Genomic DNA, 27,087 nt, shown 5'->3' on the forward strand with positions numbered 1-27,087 from the left:
CACACAGAATAGTATTAGATACACAGCTCAGCAGTCGGTATCACACAGGATAGGATTAGATACACGGCTCAGCAGTCAGTATCACACAGGACAGGATTAGATACACGGCTCAGCAGCCAGTATCACACATAATAGGATTAGATACACTGCTCAGCAGCCAGTATCACACATAATAGGATTAGATACACGGCTCAGCAGTCAGTGTCTCACAGGATAGGATTAGATGCACGTTTTTTATGTACAATATAATCATTATAATTTGTTATAATTAACCACAGTTGGTTACTATGCCCAGGCAACACCGCGCTCTTCAGTTAGTGGCGGGATGGCTTGTACATTATTTTGATCAAAATTATGTTTGCTAAATACCCTTATTATTATTATTATTATTACCTTTATGCATTATTGCAGCTTATTTTTTACTTTTTGTTCAGGATATTTGTGCTTTTTGCTTTCTGTTTTCTCTGGTTAATGGTCATGTGTTAATATGCACTTACATTGTGCATACACATTAACTTACTTTTCTCAGTTCAGATTCGTTTTATATTGTTTTTTTTATATATATATATATATATATATATATATATACACTGATCATAATGTAAAGGGAACACGTAAACAACAGAATATAACTCCAAGTAAATCAAACTTCTGTGAAATCAAACTGTCCACTTAGGAAGCAACACTGACTGACAATCAGTTTCACATGATATTGTGCAAATGGAATAGACAACAGATGGAAATTATTGACAATTATCAAGGAGTGGTTCTGAAGGTGGGGACCACAGACCTCATCTCAGTACCAATGCTTTCTGGCTGAAGTTTTGGTCACTTTTGAATGTTGGTTGTGCTCTCACACTCGTGGTCGCATGAGATGGACTCTACAACCCACACAAGTGGCTCAGGTAGTGCAGCTCATCCAGAATGGCACATCAATGCGAGCTGTGGCAAGAAGGTTTGCTGTGCCTGTCAGTGTAGTGTCCAGAGGCTGGAGGCGCTACCAGGAGACAGGCCAGTACACCAGGAGATGTGGAGGGGGCCATAGGAGGGGAAAAACCCAGTAGCAGGACCGCTACCTCCACCTTGGTGCAAGGAGGAAGAGGAGGAGCACTGTATGAGCCCTGCAAAATGACCCACAGCAGGCCACAAATGTGCATGTGTTTGCACAAATGTTTAGAAACCGACTCCATGAGGATGGTCTGAGTGCCCGATGTCCACAGATGGGGGTTGTGCTCACAGCCCAACACCGTGCGGCCCTCCAATGAAATGCCACACTTTTTGAGACTTATTGGCCTGCCTATCTGTAGAGTGGCAGTTAGCATCTCTCATCTGAAGTCGATATCTCTATAATAGATATATACATCTTGAACTGTGATATACTGTGTTTGTCTTCATTTCTGACCCACGTCATCGGGCTTCATAGAACTTTACTATAAAGTTAAAACAATACTTTGGGCAGCTTTGGAACACAAAGACATTCATTGTGTGGCACTGGTCTTATGGCTGAAGTAAGATTAGGATATTCTATTGATTTCTTGTTCTTTGCTAAACACCCTGTTACATTTGTAAGGCAGAAGTAGCAATCTGTTAATGATCTCTCTGCTCTCTCCATATCATTGGGACAGCGAACGGCATTGAAGGTCGTGATCCATTCAGCCATGCTCTAAGTATGTCAGTATTGTTTTTTGATTCCTCCCCTGCCCAGAAGATGTTGTATGCTCCATATACGGTCTGCCGAATGATTCACTGCGCCTGAGCGGAATTCACATAATAAGTGCTTGCATATGTGTAGATCAGCGATATATGTTATTTCAGTGCAAAATTCAGACTATACTGTTTCAGAAAAATCTGAAGTCATTTCTGAAATTAGCATGAAAAAATCTATCAGGAACACTCAAAATTGTCAGAGGGACAAAACCTTAGTACCACAGTGTATTTAGCCACTATATATATATATGTTTTTATTAAATATTAACCAAAATATAGGTGATTAATATTTATTGTTACATACATTTTATTATTTAAAAAAAACCTTCCATCTGATTTTAATGAAATTTATGCATTATAATGTCACAATATTCTTGTTCCATTATACTGCAATTTAATGTATGATTACTAGTGATGGGCGAGCATTAAAATGCTCGGGTGCTCATTGCTCGGGTCGAGGAAATTGGAATGTGCTGGTGCTCAACCCGAGCAACGAGCCCAATGTAAGTCTACGGGAAATTCGACCATTTTTGCAGTGACCCCCCCACTGGTCTGCAGATGGACTAGAAATTGCTGAAATCGATGGGAACAGTGCTCAGATGACAAGGGAACATCATAAGGAAGACTCCTGGAAACATTTCTGACTCCCAGGTCACTGCTGTGAACAATGTTGTCAGAGTCTTATGCCACTTTTACAGACTCACAATAAAACATACAAAAACGTAGCCAAAATGGATTTTCCTGGGAAATATTTGAAGGAACATCCTTTCCAGGGTAATGACTTGTATAAAAGGCAAAATAAATAACCAAAACCAAAAATTCTCCTCAACCACTTGGGCTATGTTCACACGTAGAGTATTTGATGCTTTTTTGAATTTTAGCATTGCTTTCATGCAAGACAAATACATTCACTAGGAAATGTCATGTTAACATTTTACAACCTTTTCTGGCCATGTGGTGTGTGACACATCATCAGACACATCCTGTTTCATTTATGAAGGAGGGGCTCTGAAAGTCACAAAGCCTATTTTTATAGGGCCAGCAGTCATCTTTCAGTATTCTTAGAGAGCCATGAGCCGGCTATGCTTTGTTGTTCCCAATATTAAACAGTAGGTCTCCTATACTATTGTTGCGTATGCAGTGAGTGGCAGGGCTGCCCAAAATTTGTATGCAATCCAATACCTCTTAGAAGAGACATACAGGAGGGTGTCCTGAAATCAATGTTTCCATTATTAGGAAGTTGGTACTCCCATACTGTTTGCCTATACAGTGAATGCAAGGCCTGCCCCAAATTTGGATGCACTCCAATAACCCTTTATACAGACGTACAGGAGGGCCACCTGAAAGCAATGTTTACATTATTAGGAAGATGGTACTCCCATAATGTTTCCCTATGCAGTGAATATAAGGCCTTCCCCAAATTTGGATGCACTCCAATAACCCTTTGAACAGACGTTCAGGAGGGTATCCTGAAATCAATGTTCCCATTATTACGAAGTTGGTACTCCCATACTGTTTGTCTATGCAGTGAATGCAAGGCCTGCCCCATATTTGGACATGTAAGGAGAAAGACCGGGCTACAGTTGCCTGCGTCATGCCCGGTCAGGAACTGTCGAGGCTGCATCCAGCGTTGCTGGGAGGAAAGAATGGGGAACCGGACAGGTCTCATGACCCAGACATAGGTGGCTTGACTTAGCCAGGCAGTGAGGAGGAAGTGCGTGGAAGAGGTCTTAGTTTACTGCCAGCAGTGAGAGCAGAGAGAGGTGTGTGGCACACTCTGAAGCGACAGAGGTAGCGCGAAGATGTGCCCCGGGAATCCTTATGCGAACCCTCCACTGAGCCAATAACTGTTCAGAGCGTTGTGCGTCCAGCCAAGCAGAGTGCAGTGCTCGCTTTGAGAAGCGGGTGCCAGTGCGTTCCCCATTGCTGATAGAAGTGTAGCTGCACACATGTGAGACAGAGACTCCTGCATCGCTCCCCACGTTGGCTGGACAGATTTATGGACTAGGGGCTCAGCTGGCAAAACCAGTGACTGCCAGGTGCCGCCAGAAGCTGGATCGTGATTTGTTGTAATTCATCTAAGGACACCACGATGGAAATTGCCGGTGTTCCAGCTGCCATCACACTGTATGTGGATGAGGCCCAGAGAAAATGACAATAAGGGTTGTTTCAATACCAGACTGTTGTGTTAACCTTTTTTACTTATATAAAGACATGGAACAGAATAAAATAAAAGAGGATCTAAAAACTTTACAGAAATCATTAGAACTGCACACTGTGCTTAAAGATTTTGATTTTTATAACGAGAGACTGAAAGCAAATTTATCTAAACTGGAAGATTCGATTATGGAAGTTAAGAAAAGAAAATTTAAAAGAGACCCAGAAAATTTTACTTTGAATCAAATATATACATGGAAAAAAACTCTGGCACCCATTCTAAAAAAACACCAATAAAAGTCGTTTTTTGGGAGGAAAAGTCAGTTTTAAAGAATCTAAAGGATTTTCAGATACTACTTGTCCATCAACTTCTGAGGATTTTTCACACTCATCTGTGAGTTCATCTAGTAGCATTTTCAACACAAAAAAGCTAATGTTATACCTAAATCTGTGGAGACAATGTCAAAAAACGCAGGAGAAGGGCCGGCCGAAAACACAAACGGAGAGAAATATCCGACCCGCCACAAGACCAATCGCTTCTAGATTCCCTTATTTGTAATATGTCCTGCTATATATTATCAGAAGCACAAATATCCGCATTAAGCAGCGGATTCCTTCACTTTTTTTTGGCAGTTCTTGTTTCCTTCAGAAACTACACTTTCCAAGTTGATACTGAAAATTTCCATTCTGGTTTACATAAAATAGTATTTTTTTTATGCTTTTTAAATTTTGCCTGATAAACAAGTCATTATACAGGAATGAATGATTCTTAACATTTTTATTTCCTGCAAACTCCAATTTCTCTTTGATTTTGAATGTTTTATTGTCGGTAGGGATGAGCTTTCCGATATTGAAATATCTGAAATCGGCCCGATATTTGCGATATCGGAATTCCGATTCCCGATTCCGATGTTTTTTTCACATCGGAAATCAGAAATCCCATAATCCTTCAGCCTCTGAGCGCTCCGTGGAGCCAATCAGGAGCTGAACAATTGCTGACAACATTGTGTAACTCCCCTAAGCTTGGTAGGAGGCGTCCAAACATGCTAGCTAGGGGCTGCGCTGCGATTGGCTGGCTGGATGGTGTGATCAGGCAGTATAAAAGGCAGCGCCTGCCATTTTAGCCTCACTCTACTGTGAAAGCAGATAGGGATAGGTTGCTGTTGGAGATAGGGAGAGATCTCAGATCTAATAGCGATACAAATTATTTTTCAGCGACTGTAGCAGCCCCTGTGTGTTACAGAAGCAGTCTTTTTCCTCACTGACCCTGCTCAGTTTCATTTTTTGTGCTGTGCAGTCTCTCAGTGAGGTGCTTAGTGAGACAGTGCAGCGCACATTCACTGCAGCTGCTGCAGCTCCTCTTGCTGCAGCACTGTGTGGTTTGTGTCTCACTGCCTTTTCCCAGCCTTTTCTTTTCATCCCTTAAATCCCCTTCCCCTATTTTTTCCTAAAAGTGTAGCTTCACCATCCAGTACATTTTGATGAATGCTATATAGGGATTTTTCAGTGAGGGGTTCCCCCCGAACCCCCCCCAATCCCTTACCCCCATTTATCCCTCAATTTTCCTGGTGCTCAGGTGTGCTTTGCACAGTTTAGTCACCTCCGCTGCGCTGACCGCCTGTGTGCTTTTTTTTGGGGGAGTGCAGCACCCACTAGGTCAGTCTTTGTAGTCACATCAGACTGCAGGACCCCTAGTGCGGCCTGTTGTATCGCGCACCCCCAAATGTTTCACCAGTAAATTCACTCTCAGTGCCCCTATATTGTGTTACTATACCTCACAGCATCTATTGAGGTTAAAGTTAAACACTATATAGGGATTGTACTGTGAGGGCCCAACCTCTGTGGCTGGTGCCACACAGCACCTGGCCCAGTCCAGGAGAATCCTTTTTTTTTGTATCACAGCAGTGTCATTTACTGCACAGTGCCATCCGACCGTAACGTGTACACCAATACCACAAACACACGTTACTCTTTGTGTATTCCACACTAGATTCAAATAAAGTGTAGCAGACACACCATCATCATACAGTGACATTAGTGTTTTTTACACCTGTTTGTAGTCCTACGGGAATAAGCACACTTATCCCTAATAATTACTTTCTTGCCGTTCTGAATCCATCGATAGAGATGAAGAAGGCAGGGAGTAAGGGACGTCCCCGCGGTTGCCACAGAATTGGTGCATCAGCAGCTAGACATGGTGCACATCCAGAGCAAGCAGCAGGCCCAAGTCACTCAGCACCTACTTTCACCCGGCAGCAGTCAGCCTAACAATTCCCCTTATATGCCTTATAGAATCATCATTTAAAAGACTAAGTGATGAGGTTTCTCAGGAGGAGGAGGAGTATGATGAGATGATGAGACACTTGTACCAACCAGGCCGATGAAGGTTGGTACAAAGTTCTGTGGGTGCCTCACAAAGGTCCAGGCAAGACACAGCAAGCGAGGAAGATATGGGGGACTATGAGGATGAGCAGGACTATGAGGATGAGCCAGAGGAGGAAAGTACACAGCGCTCTATTAGTAGTCACCAGATAGAGCGTGGATGGGGTGATGCAGAGCAGCCAGAGCACATTCCTCCAGCTGGTGACAGCGATGCATGGCCAGTTGGCAGCCTTCAGCACATTAGTGACTTCATGCTGCAGTGTCTGAGAAACGACCCACGCGTGGCTCGTATTCTCCACACAATTGACTACTAGGTGGCCACCCTCTTAGATCCACGTTACCGGGACTGCCTTCATAGCCTAATTACACCATTGAACAAGGCACGTAAAATGCAGGAGTACCAAGACGCACTGGTTAATTCACTCATGTACTCTCTTCCACCGCATAGCTGTGATGCGCGTGCACTAGCAGGCACCTCAGTGCGTCCTGGGCCCAGCGGAATCAGTTGAGAATCCAGTAGCAGAAGCAGTACATCTGCTACTGACAGGTTCAGTATACCCAACCTGTTCCAATGGTTTCTGAACCCGCAAACAGTTCAGGCACCATCAGCACAGACAGTGCAACGCACTAGGAGGCAACGTTACCGTGACACGGTGGCACAATACCTCTACACCCCTGTCAGTGTGCTTCAGGATGGATCTGCCCCCTTCAACTTTTGGGTCTCCAAGTTGGATACATGGCCTGAGCTTAGCCAGTATGCCTTGGAGGTCCTGGCTTGTCCTGGTGCCAGTGTGATTTCTGAACGCGTCTTTAGTGCAGCTGGCAATGTACTAACAGACCAACGTACCAGACTATCCACTGCAAATGTGGATCGGCTTACATTCGTAAAAATGAACCAGACCTGGATTTCTGGTGACTTCTGCTGCCCTGGGCCAGAGTAGACAGGTTACCTGCATGGTTGGTAGCAGTATGCATGCTCTGTCATGTGCCTATGTTGTACACAGCGTCATCTGTTATGCCAGTGCTCTGGCCTCTACTACCAACATCTAGCACCTGGTTCTGTGACTGACTCGTTCACCTCATACTGTTTTCCATGGGCTCCAGTACCGCCAGCTAGTGCCCATTTCCGTGACTGCTGATTTCACAGCATGCCGTGTTTCTGGGCTCTAGTACCGCCAGCTAGTGCCCATTTCTGTGACTGCCACTTTTACAGCATGCCGTGTTTCTGGGCTCTAGTACCGCCAGCAAGATCCCATTTCCGTGACTGCTGATTTCACAGCATACCGTGTTTCTGGGCTCTAGTACCACCAGCTAGTGCCCATTTCCGTGACTGCCACTTTCACAGCATGTTGTGTTTCTGGGCAACAGTACCGCCAGCAGTACCTCGTTAGACCAAAGTGGAAAAAAGGGATGACAGATGCCAAACACCTATAGGCAGAAGCACAAGAGGCGGGATCCAGCCACGTCGGCTGTTTCCTGGCAGTGAAGTGCGGACACAGGTGCCTCCCCCGAGGGTTAAACCGAGTTCCAGCATCGCCAGCTGGTTCTCGGGAGTGTCCAAGGGCATGGGTACCTCCTGCTCCAAACCATGTTTCGACAACGCTCGCCGTTACACGGTTGTGTCCGAAGCACTGTTCCACGCCCCCATCGTACCTCATTCCTGCTCAGTTTGCTGTTATCCATGGTGTCGGCAGTGTAGGAGCCCCCTACGTGAACTCCGGGACCTGGTTGAGGCTGGTCTCGACAGTGCCAGTAGGCCCTGCTCCTCCCCTGCTGCGACTGCGGAGTAAAGAAGACTGTGGCCGGGTTGCGGGGGCAAATGTGGCTCTTGCACCTTCTGCCAAGAAGACATTACTCTGGTAGAAGACCCAAGACAGGAAGACCGATGCAGAAGACCCAAGACAGGAAGACTGATGCGGAAGACCCAAGACAAGAAGACAGATGGAGATGTCTCCGGACTCCTGTCTTTTTGCTTTTGTCACTACTACATTGCGGTATCCAGGCTTCAGTAATGTCAGCTGTTGCCCAGTACAGCCACTGGCACTTTTACCTTCTGCTGCTTATCTGGGTTCCAGTAACATCAGTTGGTTCTCAGTAGAGTCAATGGCTTAGGTCCCTCCTTTGTGGTATCCGAATTCCAGTAATGTCTGCTGGTTCTTGGTAGTGCATTCAGGCACAGGTACCTCCTTCTTAGTTAATGGGCTCCGGTAACATCAGCTGGTGCCCGCTAGTTCCATTGGCTCTAATGCTGATTTCTGCTGCCTATACAGGTTCCAGACTCACCAGCTGGTTCTCTCAAGTTCCTGTGCCTACTGATACTTCTGCGTATTTCCTCTGGGTTTGGGATGCTCTGCGACCAGCCAATAGCAGAATGACCATAGACGGAGGTTTAGGAAGCAGTAGGAGCAGATGTACATGAACCAAAAGCAGAATATCAATATGCAGAATTACTGAATAACAGTAATATAATCAGCAGAAGAAGACTAAGCATGGTTTAAAGGGAGTGTATCCGTTCCTCCATGTGGTGCTCCTGGAAACTCCCTGCAAAGCAAGGTGAGCTGAACACGGGCACATGTCAGTCAAAGTGCATATTGACACCACCACTGGCAGTTTTAATTTAATAATGTAAAATCACTAACCCTAACTATCCCTAACTCCTAACCCTTAACACTAACTCTAACCCTTACCCTAACCCTACTTACCCTAAACCCTAACCATAACCCTACTAATCCTAAACCCTAACCCTACTAACCATAACCCTAACCCTAACCCTAATAACCCTAACCCCTAACCCTACTAACCATAAGCATAACCCTAACCCTGTCCCTACTAACCCTAGCCCCACTAACCATAAACCCTAACCCTACCCCAACTAATCCTAACCAAAAAAACCCACCTCTGTTAAGAAGATAGCGACCAGTTTTCCTGCTACAGCTTTCGCTCTGTGCATTTTTTAGCGATTTTTTTGCTCCTCTGCAAACTCCTTCACCATTATCCTGAGGTGTTTCCCCTCTATTTTATCCATTATATAGCACTGTAGTGGTCATTTTATAATTCCGATTTTTTTTCTCCCATTGACTTGCATTGATATCGGAAATCGGAAATTCCAATATCGGATATTTTCCAATATCGGAAATCGGAATTCCGATACGATATCGGGCAATATCACTCAACCCTAATTGTCAGTCCTTAAAGTGGAATAAAAGTGTGACTTCATTGTTCTCAACAGCGGTCTGGGAGTCAGAGATGCCTCCAGGGGTCTTCCCATCCTGTTCTCCCTCCATTCAGCACTTTTTCAATCCATTAAAATAATTTCTCTGCCCACAGACCTCTTTTAGAGTCTGCTGGAAAAATGCTCAGATTTCACATTGACTCCCATTATACTCGTTACTCTAAATGGGCACCCAAACATTAGGATTTGCTCTGTTTGAGAAGCGAATATTTTAGTGCTAGCTCATCTCTAATAATAAATTTATGGCTCCAATATTAGGCAATGTGAGTCTTAAAAACCGAGCAAGAGCTGCTACCTCAGGCTGTGCTCACTTGATCAGTTTTTGGTCTGTATTTTTCAACAGTATTTTTAAGCCCAAACCAGGAGTGAGTCAAAAATGCAGAAGAAATACACATGATTGTACAGTATAATGCTTTTCATATGATTGTTCATACTGATGTAAAACATTGACCTAATACTTAAAGGGAACCTGTCCCCCCGCCTGGGTGTTTTTAAGTAAAAGAACCACCTTCAGCAGCACTAAGGCTGCATTCTGTGAAGGTGGCCCTTCTGTTTCTGACCCCTTGTAACACTGAAATATCAACTTTTATAACTAGGTCCTCATACCTGTAATGTGTCCCATAGGTGTGGTGTGTCACCCTGTATCAGCTGCCTACTATCCGTCTATCATGCCCCTTGTCTTGTGTCTGGGCACCGCCCACCATCCGTCCATCATCCCCTGTGCGCCGACTCCTCCTGTTTTGTATTCCGGTGCCTGCGCTGTGACAAGAGTTCTCGGGCATGCGCAGTGTGCGCTGTCAGAGAAGCAACATCAGGCTATTGCGCCTGTGTGTTGCTGATGCCCCAGCCCCGCAGTGCGTATAAATCATAACACACTGCGGGGTGGGATCTGGGGCCTCCGCAACAAGCAGGCGCAATAGCCTGATGTCAGTTCTCGGGCAGCGCACACTGCGCATGCCCGAGAACTCTTGTCACAGCGCAGGCGCCGGAATACAAAACAGGAGAAGGTGGCAGTGCACAGGGGCACGATGGATGGTGGGCAGCGCCCAGACACAAGACAAGGGGCATGATGGATGGCTGGGAGGAGGCTGATACAGGGGGGACACACCATACCTATGGGAGGCAATACAGGTATGAGGAGCTATTTATAAAAGTCGATATTTCAGCGTTACTAGGGGTCAGAAACAGAAGAGTCACCTTCACAGAATGCAGCCTTAGTGCTGCTCACGGTGGCTCTTTAACTTAAAAATACCCTGAGGGGGTGACAGGTTCCCTTTAATGTGTGAACTTGGCCTTATACTCCACATTTACTATTATTATTATCAAATAATTTCATATACCGGTTTTATTGGACATTTCTTCATCTGAACATGGGACACAGTCATAGCAGCAGGTATGAATTATTGGTCTTGACATTTTTCTGTACCCTGGTAAGCAAATATCTGAGCAGCGGGAAACTGGAACCTAAAAAATGGAAAGAACATTTAAAGAGGACCTTCACCACTTTAAAGTGGCTTCATTATGAAAAATAGGTTCAATAGCTGAATATAACTAAGTTTTAGATTTTTTTTCTTTTGTCTGTTGCAGAGATGTTGTTTTGTAATTGTTAGAGACGGCAGAATGCACTAAATATAAAATAGAAAGTGCGTTCGCCGCCCGGGGTCCACCGTGCAGAGGTGTTAAACTGCTGCTATATAATGACAGATGCACAATATGGCGGTATATTGCACATGGGTTGAACGTAACCCGGTGTGCACTGGGCGTACTCTGTTATATTCACAGAGTCGCCTTAAGGCATAAACATAAATGCCGAGCCTGTTGACCTCACAGGTCTCAGTGGTGTGCAGGCACGGTATATGGTCACAGGACTCGGGTCCAAGACACAGGGTCGGTGTCTGTCTAGACCTACCGTGCGTGCGGCGTCGCCACCGCAGATGCCCACAAGTGCTGTTGACCGCAGCACGGCAACTGACTCAGCCGCTATACGACAATGCCCAGGAGGGGCGCACTGTCGGACGCTAGCTCTGTGGAGATGAGCACTGTGGCTTGTAGCATGCCACTGACTGGCGCTGACTCTAAAGCTAAGTCCCTATCCACACACGTAATATCAGAGGGAGGGGATCTTAATGAGTCAATCGCAGGTTCATGCATCCATCATCATTCACACAGTAGCAATTAGAGACTGCACTAGCGCATGGCCGAGCGGCCATGTGGACCTTTGATAGCCGTGCGGGACCTTCCAGATCTCTGTAATGGACCAATTAGATCAGGAGAAGGATCTGAGCACGTGACTCCCGATCTCCACTGGGAGATCATCTCGTGAGCATGCCCAGTAGCGTGAGGAGAGGACTTAGCCACTGGAGTGGCTTGCTGCAGGGCAGCATGCACTGCTATTGCTGACCCAGAGGTGGCAGCAACAACCAGTCCTACAGCGCTGGTCTGAGCAGAGTGCCTGCGATGCCAAGATTGCTGTGCAGGCTCCTGAGCGGTCGGAGAAGAATGGGAGACCGCAGGATGCAAGGCTCTGGATTCCTTCTGTGCAGCTGCTGGAACCTGATGCCTAACATTACCCCCCTCGGCACACTCAAGCACCGCGATCAGGAGTGGGGCGTGGATGTTCACTACTGGCTCCCAGGTCCAGTCCATGACCCTTCTAGTCCACCAAATAAAACTTTTTGCCACGCACAATCCTGCGTCCCAAAATGGTGTTGACCTCAAACTCATTCAAGGACAGGTCTGATGTCCCGGCAGAAGACTTGGAAAACCGAGCCATGTGAACAGGCTTGAGAAGGGACACGTGGAAGACGTCAGAGATTGCCAAGTGTGGTGGAAGAGCCAGACGGTAGACCACTGAGCTGATGCGCTCGAGGACCTTGAAGGGACCAATGTATCATGGAGCGAACTTGGGGGACTCGGCCCGCAGCTTGATATTACGCGCAGAGAGCCACACCAAGTCGCCAGGGGCAAAAGTTGGAGTGGGACGCCGATGTGTGTCAGCTGATGCTCTCATTCTCTCTTTAGAGGCTCGAATAGCATCTTGGGTGCGATTCCAAATGTCGCGAGCCTCCACTGCCCAGTCTGCCACTCTGGAATCAGTGGAAGACACTGGCATCGGGACAGGGACGCGCGGATGCTGGCTTTAATTGAGAAGGAACGGCATCTGACCAGTGGAATCAGCCAATGCATTATTTAGGGCAAATTCAGCCCACGGTAGTAAGGATGCCCAGTCATACTGCCTGGCAGAGACAAAATGTCGCAGGTATGTGACAAGAGTTTGACTGGCTCTCTCAACGAACCCGTTCGTCTCGGGATGATATGCGGAGGACAAATTAAGCGCGATACTGAGTAGACTGCAGAGCTCCCTCCAAAATCGAGATGCAAACTGGGGACCTTGGTCACTGACTATTTTGTCTGGCATACCGTGCAAATGAAATACGTGCTTTATGAACAGTGCGGCGAGACCACGAGCGGAAGGCAGCCGCGCGAGTGGCACCAGATGCACCATTTAAGAGAAATGATCGGTGACCATCCGGATGACCGTGCTGCCACCAGATTTGGGCAGGCCAACCACAAAGTCCATGCCGACCATCTCCCAGGGTGTGTCTGCCACCGGCAAGGGATACAGTAACCCAGCTGGCCTCTGCCTAGAGGACCTGTTCCGAGCACAAGAGAATGTACTCTTTAGTGTCCCGAGCCATGTGTGGCCACCAATAAGTCAGGAGTTTTGTGGTCTGTTCAATGCCAAAGTGACCACCCACCCTGGACGCATGTGCCCATGCGAGGACCTCCGGCGGCTGCAGGTGAGGAGGGACAAAGGTCTTTCCCGGTGGAACTGCCTCAAGAGCGACCGGAGTCACGGTCCTCAGGCTCTCCGTGGGGACAATTAGCCGAGGCTCAGCCTCCTCTTCATCCGCTGAGACCACAGAGTGAGAATGAGCATCTGAACGGATGTTCTTCTCTCCAGGCTGGTAATGCAAGGTGAAGCGGAAGCTGGAGAAGAAGAGCGACCACTTAGCTTGACGAAAGTTAAAGTGCTGGGCCGTTTGCAAATAGACCATGTTTTTATGGTCAGTGTACACCTGGAAGGGAAAACGGGCTCCCTCCAGGAGATGTCTCCACTCAGAAAAGGCCAATTTCATGGCCAGCAACTCCCTGTCCCCGATGGAGTAGTTTCTCTCCGCCGGTGAGAATGTCTTTGAAAAGAAGAAGCAGGGATGCTTCCGACCTTGAGCATCCTTCTGGAAAAGGACTGCTCCTGCACCAACAGACGAGGCATCTACCTCTAGGATAAAGGGTTTATCCACATCGGGACGGTGGAGGATGGGAGCGCCAGCAAAATGGGTTTTCAGGGATGAAAAGGCCATGGAGACCTGCTCTGACCAATCCTTTGGTTTGGCTCCTTTCTTGGCGAGAGCAACCAAAGGAGCTACCAGTGTGCAGAAGTGGGGAATGAACTGGTGGTAATAGTTAATGAACCCCAAAAAGCACTGCACCACTTTTATAGAATGGGGCTCCTGCCAGTTCCTTACCGTTTGCAATTTGGCAGGATCCATATCCAACCCCTGGGCCGAGATGATATAGCCCAGGAACGGAAAGGACTCCTGCTCAAACTGGCACTTCTCCAGCTTGGCGAAGAAGGAATTCACCCGCAAACTGTCGAGGACCTTGCAGACGTCTCTCCGGTGAGAGGCCACATCTGGACAAAAGATGAGGATGTCATCCAGATAGACCACCACCGAGGTAGAGAGCATATCGCGAAAGAGGTCATTTACGAAGTCCTGGAAGACAGTAGGCGCATTACAGAGGCCAATGGGCATGACCAGATACTCATAGTGGCCATCCCTGGTATTAAAGGCTGTCTTCCACTTGTCTCCTTCGCGTATGCGGATCAGGTTGTACGCCCCCCGTAGATCTAATCTCGTAAAGATCCGGGCCCCTCGCAACCTGTCAAACAACTCAGAGATCAAAGGAAGAGGGTATTTGCTTTTTACGGTAATGGCGTTGAGACCTCTGTAGTCAATGCAGGGGTGCAACTACCCACTCTTCTGCACGAAGAAGAACCCTGCAACAGCCGGCGACACCGATTTTCTGATAAACCCTCTTGCCAGGGTCTCCCAGATATATTGTGACATGGCCTCTGTCCCTGGGAGAGATAGAGGGTACACGCAGCCTCTAGGAGCCTCCACGCCTGGCAATAGGTCTATCGGGCAATCGTAAGGATGGTGCGGCGGAAGCGTCTCCGCTGATTTTTTGGAGAAGACATCTGCATACTGCCGGTAGTGTCCAGGGAGTGCAGAAAGATCCGCGGGCACCTCTGTGGATGCTACTTGAACACTGCCCCTCATGCACCTTCCCTCACAGTCCTTGCTCCAACCCAGTATACTCCCCGAAGACCAATCTATATGAGGGGAATGGTAATGGAGCCACGGAAGTCCGAGAAGAACCTGGTCGATGCCATCTGGCAAAATGAACAGGGACAACATCTTGTGATGCGAGGGTGAGATTGAGAAACCAAGAGGTGCTGTCTGGTGTGTAACTTGGGATGGTAAAGGCGCACCGTCAACCACCCTGATGATCAAGGGACGAGGTAGTAGTACCAGCGGAATAGCATGCTTTTGGGCAAAGGATGAGGACATGAAGTTTCCTTCTGCCCCAGAGTCCACCGTGACCTCTACCTCCCAGGTGGAAGCACCGCTATCTAATGTGCCTCGGAATACTGGTTTGGGGTAAAGGTTTTCATATTAGTTAGACCACCACCTACGACCACTGGACGTGATCGTTTTTTCGACCGCAGAGGACACGTGCTAGCCGAGTGACCAAACTGCCGGCACTGGTAACAGCGTGCGAAGCTTCGCACCGGACGTGGCTTGGGGCCAGCGCAAGGCACCTCCATTGATTCAGAAGGTGTAAGCTCCTGAGCGGGAAATCTTAGTGGCTCGGAGAAGGTGGGAGCCAAATTAACCCTTCATCTGGATTGTGCACGTTCCAGCCCGCACTCCGTAAAGCGTAGATCAATGCGGGTGGAGATGGCGATCAACTCCTCCAAACTTGTGGGGACCTCTCTGGTTGCTAGAGCATCTTTGACATGCTCCGCTAACCCTCTCCAAAACACAGGGACGAGTGCTTTATCAGGCCACTCCAGTTCGGAAGCCAATGTTCGGAATCGGACGGCATAATGGCTGACCGAGAGAGACCTCTGTGCTAGGGCCAATAATTGGAGAGAGGTGTCGTGCATGATCCGTGGTCCCAAAAAGACCTGCTTCAGAGCCGTGTGGAACGGAGCAGCGCCCTGAGCCACGGGGTCATCACGCTCCTGCAATGACGTAGCCCACTCTAAAGCCCTGCCTGATAGGAGAGAAACAATAAACCCCACCTTTGCCTGCTCTGTGGGAAATCGCGTGGCCAGTAACTCCAGCTGGATAGAGCACTGGCTCACAAAACCCCTGCAGGCGGTGCTGTCACCGGAAAACTTATCGGGCAGCGGGAGTCGGGTTATTGTCGACATAGGCGTGGGTGTGGACACGCGTGAGACAGCCTCTGTGACTGCCTGAGCAGTGGCCACTGTAGCATTCGCAGCTGAGGCTCTCAATAGCTGCTAACCTGCTTTCCAGCTGCCGAATGTACCGCTGTAGCTGCTGCAGGTCTGCCATTACTAGCCAGACCCTGGCGCTAGTGTAATGTTAGGGACGGCGGAACGCACTAAATATAAAATAATAGAAAGTGCGTTCGCTGCCCGGGGTCCACCGTGCAGAGGTGTTAAACTGCTGCTATATAATGACAGACGCACGATAAGGCGATATACTGCAAACGGGTTGAACGTCACCCGGTGTGCACTGGGCATACTCTGTTATATTCACAGAGTCGCCTTAAGGCATAAACATAAATGCCGAGCCTGTTGACCTCACAGGTCTCAGCGGTGTGGACGCACGGTATATGGTCACAGGACGTCTCGGCCGCGGACGCCCACAAGTGCTGCTGACCGCAGCGCGGCAACTGACTCAGCCGCTATCCACACACATAATATTAGAGGGAGGGGATCTTACTGAGTCATTTGCGGGTTCATGCATCCATCATCATTCACACAGTAGCAATTAGAGACTACACTAGCGCATGGCCAAGCGTGACTCCCGATCTCCAATGGGAGACCGTCTCGTGAGTAGTGTTGAGTGATACCTTCCGATATCGGGAAATATCGGATCGGATTGGATCAGACCGATACCCCAAAAATATCGGATATTGACGATTCCGATACCGGAAACCAATGCAAGTCAATGGGACACAAATATCGGAATGAAAATAAACCCTTACTTTCCTTGTAGGTTAATTCTACATGAAGGAAAGCAACCAAGAATAATGTAGAATGTATTGGGGGAGGTGGAGGAGACATTAAAGGCATAGATGTTTAGCCCAATCAAATGGGATAGCAGGAATTATTTTTTTTTAAGACGTTCGGAGTTACAAAGATATTGACTATGTTAAAGAGGTTGTGTAGCAATAGAGGGAGACGTTCAGAAAAGCCACATGTTGGCGGAGTGTTGGAACGGAGTGCTTCATCTAGCTTGGGGGTTGACTGAGCCCCTGACCCGGAGGACACGGCATAGATGCGGGCACCTGTATGCACAACAGACTGTGAGTAAATCTTTGGAATTACATGCCCTGGTGTCCTCCAGTTATTCCTGCACCAACACACTCAGCACCGCTACATCTCTGTGCTTAACACTGCAATATCTACGTCTCCTCACTACTTCTCCATCTACACTGCTCTGGGACTACAGCCCTACCTGTGGAGGGCCACAACATCAAAGCTGCACCACACCATCTGTCCCAGAGGATCTGTCTGCAGCGTCGGCTTTACATCTTCATTGCCGAACACCACAGGTGGCGTCACGAATCTTTCACTCATAAACTTTAATCATCATCCACACATGCAACATTTCCCTTTTACAATGGGCGTCCAGGGCCACAGACCGGGTCACAGCTACTGTGACATCTCCCATTGAAGCCAACGGGCCCGGTACCGAGTACCCCACCAGCCCTGGCAGGCGATCCCACTTGGCGGAAATACATAACAGAACAGGTTGTCCGGGTTTTTCACATAATCTCAGTGCATATCTAGGCTGCAGAATGCTGACAATAAGTAATTTACCTTCTGTGGCCAGTCTGCACTGTTTCCAAAATATCATCTCTTGCTTCTAAGATAAACGTCCGGGGGGGGTGTTCTGGCATTGAAATGAGAACTGGTTGTTTCCTCCTCCCTCACTAGGTTCACTTTCCATAGATCACTGTTCAGCGTGTGTCTGGGGGGAGGAGCAGCTGGATGGTCTGCTCGCAGCCAATCACAGCCATGCCATTAGTTAACATGCCTAACATGCATAACAGGATGTGCCCACACTCTTAGGATTCCTCATTGGCTGAATAAAACCAAACTGGCTCATTGCATTATTGGAACTTCTGATTCCGGTATTCGATATGCAAAAAGTACCGGAACTCAGTATCGGAATTCAGATACCGCGAATATCGGCCGATACCCTATATTTGCAGTATCGGAATGCTCAACACTACTCGTGAGCATGCCCAGTAGCGTGAGGAGAGGACTTGGCCACTGGAGTGGCTTGCTGCAGTGCAGCCTGCACTGCTATTGCTGACCCAGAGGTGGCAGCAACAACCAGTCCTACAGAGCTGGTGTGAGCAGAGCACCTGTGACGCAGCGATTGCTGTGCAGGCTCCTGAGTGGTCAGAGAAGAATGGGAGACTGCAGGATGCAAGCCTCTGGATTCCTGCTGTGCAGCTGCAGGAACCTGATGCCTAACAGTAATGGTCAGAGTGCCTAATATGATAATTTGCTTTCAGTAGTAGCTAATTTCAGTAATGCAGCATTAATTCCTTTCTCAGATTTAGTCCCAGAGGAACACGTGTATCAAGCATTCCTCTGGGACTAAATCTGAGAAAGGAATTTATGCTGCATTACTGAAATTATATGTTTATTTTTATGTTTCATGGTATTAATGTATCTGTTTTTTCTTTTTTCTTTTTTCTGATGTAATTTTTTTCTGTGCACTTTTGATTAGATGATTTTTATCACCTGTGATTGAATTTTATATGTTGTCCAGCTGATGTTCCACAGCTACTCTGAGTCTAAGAGCACTTGTGCTCGAAACGCGTACAGAGACCTTGGGAACATCCCCATGCGGTAATTCAATTTGTTTGCCGATATTTGATCACAAGCAGCCATGAATCTGTTTTTTATTTATGATTCAATAAAAATTTCTGGATTTTATCTCCTGGAGCTGGACCTTTCTTTTCTTTGTTGGACTGTGAGAAAACCACTGTGTGTACTCTGCACTCCCCGCCTGGTTGAGTACTGTGCTTTTAAGCTGCTGTGAGTACTCTGCAACCCATACCTGTGGGAGTGCAGTGCTAAAAGCAGGTGTGTGTACTTTGCAACCCCTGCCAGTGGGAGTACTGTGTCAAAAGTCAATGTGTATGCTCTGTAATGCATATCTGTGAGAGTACAGTTCCAAAAAGCCTCTGTGTGCTCTGCAGCCATGTTTTTCCATGTAGTGCACCAAAATATTACTCTACTCTGGAGCTGTCTTTTTTTGGAATCAGTGGGTCTAAAAAAATTATTCCACAATGCAGCCATCTCTTTCCCATTTGTGGGCTTAAAAAATTATTTTATTGTACTTCTTTGTCTATTCGAATAGTGTGTCTAAGAAAATGTTTCAGTCGAAATGGGACAACCCGAACGGTAAAGTATTGGCATGGATGTGATTGGCCAGCGAACCATTATCTTTACCTTGGCTGGTTATAAAAAATAGAGGGCTCTGCAGGCTGTTTTTTTATGATGTAGTTATTTTGAGAAAATGGCGTGTGATCCTCCTATTTTTGATAACCAGCCAACTTAAAACAGACAGCTTGGGGCTGGTATTCTTAGGCTGGGAAGGGGTCATGAATATTGGTCTTCTACAGCCTAAAAATATTAATTTAAAACACATACTGACCGCAGCCATAGATATACTGTATATCCAACTATTCAAGTACAAGGGGATATATTGGATCTCTATGATTCCATGATTCTTTGATCTACTATTGGGTAAGTGATATACATCTACTGGATGAATGAATGGTGGACCATTCGGAAGAACTGTGAAGACTAAAGAAATAAAACCAAACTTGATCAACAAGGAAAGTTGGGACCATTGGTATGAAGATAAAATACCTTTATTTAACAAAAGTGGTAAGAGGTAACACCACATACAAGAGGTGTCCACACAATTAGATAAAAAGAAAACATAATTACACAAGATAAAAATATTTTATAAAAACCACACCACTAGGTAATATAGGAGCAATATACATCAGCCTAAATATGCATCACAGACAATGCAGTTTGTGTAACAATATGTACAACAACTGCAGAAAGTGCTGTGCCCTACAATAGCGATATGAAAAGAGAAAACTGAAAAAACCAACAAACTGATTGGCAAAAGATGTAAAAATATATATAGGGAACAGAATATATATGCGCCTTAAAATAAAAAAGAATGGCAGTTATCAGTTGTGTTGCACCTAGGATGTGAGAGGCAGTTGGGTACTGACAGGCAAGGGATGCAATGAAGCAGGGATAATTTGACGATGGATGGGATAGTACGTCTTAGAGTTCGGCCGCACAACCAGGTGGTGTGCAGCCGAACACGACTGGGTGTCAGCTGATTCTCACACCTGACACCCGGCACTAGATGCCAAGAGGGGTCACGGATCACTCCTGGAACCTTAACCCCTGAAATGCTGCAATCAAACACGATCGCAGCATTCCGGGACTGCAGAATTCCGGCGTGATGTGGGGTCCCGATCGCTGCCATGGAAACCCGATGTCGTCATGATGACATCCGAGTTACCAGACCTAAGAAACTTCCTGTCGTACACAGTGCATGTCAGGAAGTCTCTCAGTTCAGTGTGCAGTAAGTGCAGCTCTGACAGCTTCTATAGCATGCAGATGCTGCTTCATCTGCAGGCTATAGAAGCGATTAGCCTGCAAAAAATGAGTGTCCCATAGTGCAAAACTTAGAATGAAGTAAAAAAAAAATAAATAATTGTAGAAATATAAAAAATAAAAAAATCAATATTTATTCTATCAATAAATAAATATTTGAATGAAAAAAATATCTAAACAATAAAAGTACACATATTTGGTATCGCTGCGTCCGTAATGACTCGACCTATAAAGCTATCTCACTAGTTAACCCCTTTAGTGAACACCATAAAAAGCAATGCTTTATCATCATGCCGCCGAACAAAAAGAGGAATAACACGCGATGAAAAAGACGGATATAAATAAACATGGTACCACTGAAAACATCATCTTGCCTGCAAAAAAAGTCATAGTGCAGCTCCTTTGCCAGAAAAGTAAAAAAGTTATAGCTCTCAGAATGAAGCGATGCAAAAATAATTATTTTTTATATAAAATAGTTTTTCGTGTATGAAAGTGCCAAAACATAAAAAATATATAAAGGAGGTATTGCTGTACTCGTACTGACCAGAAGAATAAAACCGCTTTATCAATTTTAACACACGCAGAACGGTATAAACTCTCCCTCCAAGAAATTCATGAATTGCTGGTTTTTGTCCATTCAGCCTTCGAAAAATCAGAATAAAAAGCCATCAAAAAGTGTTGTGTGCTAGAAAATTGCACCAATAGAAATGTCAACTCATCCCGCAAAAAACAAGACCTCACATCACTCTGTGGCCCAAAATATGGAAAAATTATAGCTTTTAAAATACGGTGATGCAAAAACTTTTTTCTGCAACAAAATGCATATTTTAGTGTGTGACAGCAGCCAAACAGAAAAACTCGCTATAATGCCTCTTTCACACATGCTGATATTTCCAGTACCAGAGATGTCAGTGTTTGTGTGTGTAATTTTTGCAGCACATGTGTGGCATGCGTGTGCCACATCAATACCACAAGGACGGACGCCAGGGAAGAAGCGTTACAGTAAACGCTGTTCCCCAGCTCTCCTCATTCTCCCCTGCTCTGCCGGCGATCGGCACAAGCAGGGGGGAATGATGAGAGCCATGATCAGCAGCCGGCGCTGGAGAGGAGCGCTTACTGTAACACTTCTTCATTGGTGCTGATGCATGTCATATGGTAGACATCCATGTCTGTTATGCGTATGCAAGTGTGCTGTATGATTTGTGGCCTGTGCTGACATTAAAAAACAGACAAGTCACCATGTTTTGCCCACGGACCATGGTCTGTGGAAAAACACTGACATTTGCACAGACCCATTCACTTGAATAGGCAAGTAGCGCTCCGTTACTGCCTAGTCTCTCCGCTTGGCTGCCCAATGGTATAAAATTCTGTGACGCTCTCATGGTGTCAATATGATCACTGCACCCTTAGATGAATTCATGGAGAGGTGTAGTTCATAAAATGGGGCCACTTATAGGGGGTTCTGCTTTTTTGGCACCTCATAGGCTTTCCCAGTGGGTCATGGCGCCTGCAAACCATAACAATAAAATCTGGTGCTCCTTCCCTTCTGAGTTCTGCCATGTGGCCCAAACAGTGGTTTACCCCCTTCCATTACCCTTACAAAAATAAAAAAAAATGGGGCAAAAAGATCACTTTTGTGGGAAAAATATGATTTTTTATTTTTACAGCTCTACATTATAAACTTCTGTAAAGCATTTGGGGGTTCAAAGTTCTCACCACACATCTAGATGAGTTCCTTAGTGGGTTTAGTTTCCAAAATTGTGTCACCTGTGGGAGGTTTACCCTGTTTAGGTACATCAGGAGCTCCCCAAATGCGACATGGGGTCCGATTTTAATTCCAGCCAGTTTTGTGTTGAAAAAGTACTGTATAAAAGGGCTCATACTCTTCTGAGCTCTGCCATGTGCCCAAACAGTGGTTTACCCCCACATATGGGTATCAGCATACTCAGGACAAATTGCACAACAACTTTTGTTGTCCAATTTCTCCTTTTACCCTTGGTAAAATAAAAAAATTGGATCTGAAGTAATTTTTTTGTGAAAAAAAGTTAAACGTTAATTTTTTTTAAACAAACCAAAAATTCCTGTTAAGCGCCTGAAGGGTTAATAAACTTTTTGAATGTGGTTTGGAGCAGCTTCAGGGGTGCAGTTTTTAGAATGGTGTCACTTTTGGGTATTTTCTATCATATAGACCCCTCAAAGTGTCTTCAAATGTGATGTGGTCCCTAAAAAAAATGGTGATGTAAAAATGAGAAATCGATGTTTAACTTTTAATCCTTATCACTTCCTAAGTAAAAAATTTTTGGTTCCAAAATTGTGCTGTTGTAAAGTAAACATATGGAAAATGTTATTTGTTAAGTATTTCATGTGACATATCTCTGTGATTTAAGAACATGAAAATTCAAAATCAGAAAATTGCGAACTTTTCAAAACTTTCACCAAATTTCCACTTTTTTCACAAATAAACCCAAGTTATATCAAAGAAACTTTACCACTATTATGAAGTACAATACGTCATGAGAAAATATTGTCAGAACCATCGGGATCCATGGAAGCGTTCCAGAGTTATTATCTCATAAATGGACAGTGATCAAAATTGTAAAAATTGGCCCGGGCATTAACATGCAAACCACCCTTGGGGGTAAAGGGGTTCAAAAAAACCAAAAAAACATTAAGGCTTGCCCATCTGACAATGCAAGAAGCATGCTTTTTGCCACACAAATTTTGGTTTGAGAGTTTTTCGTATGAATCCAAATTTAGGACACAGATTCAATGAACTGCCCTATTTAATTTCAGTGTGCAAATAATGTAAAAAATGCTTTTATTGACGTGTTGTACTGCAGTATATTAGAGATCATTAAATTTGCAATCAAACAAAATGACTATACAGCTACAGCACTTCTCCATATATCATACTAAGAGACTACGCAGCTCCAACACCTCACTATATATATCACACAGAGTGATTGTACAGCTTCAGCACTTCCCTATATATCATACTGAGAGGCTACACAGCTCCAGCACCTAACTATATATATATATATATATAGGGTTACACGATTGTGAGACTTGAATTTACATATGTTTACATCTTCTCTGTGACTGTCTCTTTGGAGGTGCACAACTTTTTAAAGTGCTATATATTTGTGAGTGGTATGCAGGATAGAATTTGAAACACACAGTAGACATAATGGAAAATGCTATTTTATTGCAAGTGAGCCTCAGTTACATGTAGTTTAGAGTGAAGTCTGTGATTAAAAAGTCCTTTGAAAATTGCAGTCAGCAATAAGCAATTTTAACACAATCAAATGATCAACTGATGACCAAAGTTACTCGAGTCAAAGATGGACTTCACAGTCCGTTTAGTCTGATAACGTTCGGAAAAAAAAAAAAACTGGTCTTATCGTATGACCTATTTGCCTTATTAGCATATATGAAGCTGTTAGTTTAGGTCGGGAGACCAACAGTCAGTCCAAGCATAACAGTCAGTACACACCACAGACTGTGAAACATGGTTATGTCAAAGTAGCATAATAGTAGAACACATTTCTGACCTCACTTGTGTTCTTCCATGTTAACGCTTGGGAATCCATGTGAAGCTGTTGTCCATCTCCAGTCCATGGTGTAAAGTTCCCAACATGAGCATTAACGGTTAATAAATTTTCTTGATAAAACCAGTTAATTATCTTATATGCATGGACAGTCTCTCCATATTCATCAAAATAAGGTAAAGTGTTCACAGAGTCATATGAATACTTCTTTAATTTAAGGTAATGCTGTAAGTGATATAAGAATGAAAGATACACAGTAATTATTTATCTGCATTAGTTCAAAAGAGCTAATAAAGGAGAATATACACCTAATGCACCTAATGAAATATAGGTGCAGCATACAAAAAGATATCCAAATAATTGATAATGCCAGTCAGCAGCTTTCAAATTGTGATTACCAAATGTAAAAATCGGGGCACTGTAAAAACAAAACCACTGTCAGGTAGACCAAGAAGAAATTTGTCCACAACTGCCAGGAAAATTGTTCAGCATCATCAGCTGAAATGCTAGACTCTCTGAAAACTAGCGATGTGGCTGTTTCAAGATGCAAAATACGAAGGCCCTTGAAGAAAAATAGGCTGCATGGTCGAGTCGCCAGAAGAAAGCCATTACTGCGCAAATGCCACAAAATATCTCACCTACAATGCGCAAAACAGCACAAAGACAAGCCTAAAAACTTCTGGAACAAGGTAATTTGGAGTGATGAGACTAAAAATGAACATTTTGGCCACCACCATAAATGTTACATTTGGAGAGAGGTCAACAAGGCAATGAAAGGAACACCATTCCTACTGTAAAGCACAGAGGTGGATCGCTGATGTTTTGAAGATGTGTGAGCTACAAAGTCACAGGAAATTTGGTCAAAGTTGAAGGAAAGATGAATGCAGCATGTTATCAGCAAATACTGGAGGCAAATATGCAACCATCAGCCCATAAGCTACTCGTGGGGGTCATACTTGGACGTTTCAACAGGACACCGATCCAATACACAAGGTCAAGTTGACATGTCATAGGCTACAGTAGAACAAAGTGAAGGTTCTGGAGTGGCCATCTCAGTCTCCTGACCTCAATATCATTGAGCAAGTCTGGGGAGATCTCAAGCAAGAACTTCATGTTAGACAACCAAGGAGTTTACAGGAACTGAAGGCTTTTTGCCAAGAAGAGTGGGCAGTAGGGTGACCACAAAAAATCAATGTCGGAATTTTGTTCGTCTGGACCCCACAAAACGATTCCCCTTTCCAGATATTGAGATAGCCAAAATTTGAGCTCGATCAAACGACGTTAACCCGTGCCGCTCGTCGCTCAAAGTTTGAAAAAATCCAAATTTTTGGCCAAAAAGCTGACATATGGAGCCATAACTCCAGAACGGTAAATAATAAAAACACGCTTAATATCTCAAAAGAAAGCTAATGTTGTTCTTCAAAATTTATATTTTATACATAATTGTTGTTATTTTAAGTCAAACTGAGTTACAACAGCTTTTAGCCCCAAGAACGTGACCTGGTACCACTAGGAGCAATGGAGCATACTTCGTATATTTTGTTATTAAGTGATAAATTTTGTTTTTTTTTGGTATATTTTTGAGTTTAAAGTAGAAATATAACAAAAAAACAAGTAATACTGATAAGTCTAATGACATTTTTTATTTTAAAATAAAAAATGAGGTATATAATACATACAAAACAGACACAGAAAAGATACAGACGTAGTACCTACATGAGTTGATAATTTTACATAGTTATCTAATCTATTCTAGAGCTTTTGTTAAAGTAGTTTTTGAAGCGTCAGAATATAATGCTCGGCATTTGCTTACAACTTGCAGGACATATTGCTTTTGTTCTTCATCTTTTGTCAGAAGGTCGTTAAAGTCGGTTATTAATTTAACACCACGCTCAGCCATATCATTAACTACTTTTAATGTTTTGACAATTTTCAATCCTTCTTGGAAGTCATTATTTTGAGGCCAGGTGTTTGGATTTTGTCTTAGGAAATCTGTTTTTATATTAAATCGGTCAAAGAATGTAAATGTTTCTTTGGTAAGTAAATTTACCAATCCTCCATCAACTACCTCTTTTAATTTTTCTTTCCTAACTTTTGGATTTACAACCCTAGCGTGCTCTGATGGTTCATCTGTGCTACTGAGCAATTTATTAGCCATTAACAACTTTTCATCGTCTGTAATGGTGGGATCAAAAAACGATAATCCCACCAACTCTGCATTCAAATACCGCAAATGGTTCGAAAATTTGGTCAGGGCTATTTCTGCAATGTCGTTGTCACATTCTTTATAGTCTAACAGACTATGCAAAATACCTAAATCTTGCTTTGGCGCAAGATGAGCTTTTGGAGCATTGAACCAAGCTTTACAATAAATTTTAACTAGGAAAACAGAAATGGCACGCACAGAACTTTCTTCTTCTTTAGACATCTTAAATTGACGACGAAAAATGAACATTTTTAATCAGTAAATAGCCTTTGCCATCCACCTAGCGTGATGAATGGCTCCTGGAGTTCTAAAACCCACAACATTGCCGTCTAGTGATCCAACAAATACGAGAACCAACTGCAACAGTTCCTTGTAGTCATCTCTGGGGTGGCTCTCAGTTAATTTGGTCTCGAATTCAGCAGTAACATTTGCAATTACTTCTGGAGTTAGCTGCTTTTGTATTAGATTGTCACTGATACCTGTGTCATATTTTTCTTTGTCTATCTTGGGCCACGCAGTGAGGAATCTTTTGAAAATGTCTCGATGAGGTCCAGTGGTTGATCCCATTTTTGTGTCGAATACGCCTCTTAACACAATTTCCAAGATATGGTGACGGCAAGCTAGGTGTAGCAATTCTCTTCCTAACATTTGCTCCAATAGGACGCATGCTCCTTTGAGTCTTCCCGTGTTCGATGCTGCAGTGTCGAAGCACATCGCCTTGACGGTGTTGGGAAGACCCCATTCCTGTAGGCATTCATATACGGCTACGGCTTGCTCTTCTCCAGAGCTGCTTGCTGTTACAGGAACTCCCAGCAGCTGTTCCTTTTCTCCATATGAAATAGCAATAGCTATTCGCTCACAT

The 27,087-nt window shown here is 44.7% G+C and overlaps 1 protein-coding gene across 1 annotated transcript in view; it reads right to left on the reverse strand.

The window, feature by feature from the left end:
* LOC141098862 (vomeronasal type-2 receptor 26-like) overlaps window positions 1-27,087 on the reverse strand; it is a 193,424-nt gene that overhangs the window by 38,700 nt on the left and 127,637 nt on the right. The window contains exons 6-7 of the mRNA XM_073586820.1: window positions 24,023-24,244; window positions 10,819-10,942 (exon numbers count right to left, since the gene is read on the reverse strand). Coding sequence (XP_073442921.1) covers window positions 10,819-10,942; window positions 24,023-24,244 — 346 coding nt within the window. The remainder of the gene's footprint in view (window positions 1-10,818; window positions 10,943-24,022; window positions 24,245-27,087) is intronic.

Source organism: Dendrobates tinctorius, unplaced genomic scaffold, assembly GCF_039654945.1.
Source record: "Dendrobates tinctorius isolate UK_male_01 unplaced genomic scaffold, ASM3965494v1 ptg000095l, whole genome shotgun sequence".
Lineage (NCBI taxonomy): Eukaryota > Metazoa > Chordata > Amphibia > Anura > Dendrobatidae > Dendrobates > Dendrobates tinctorius.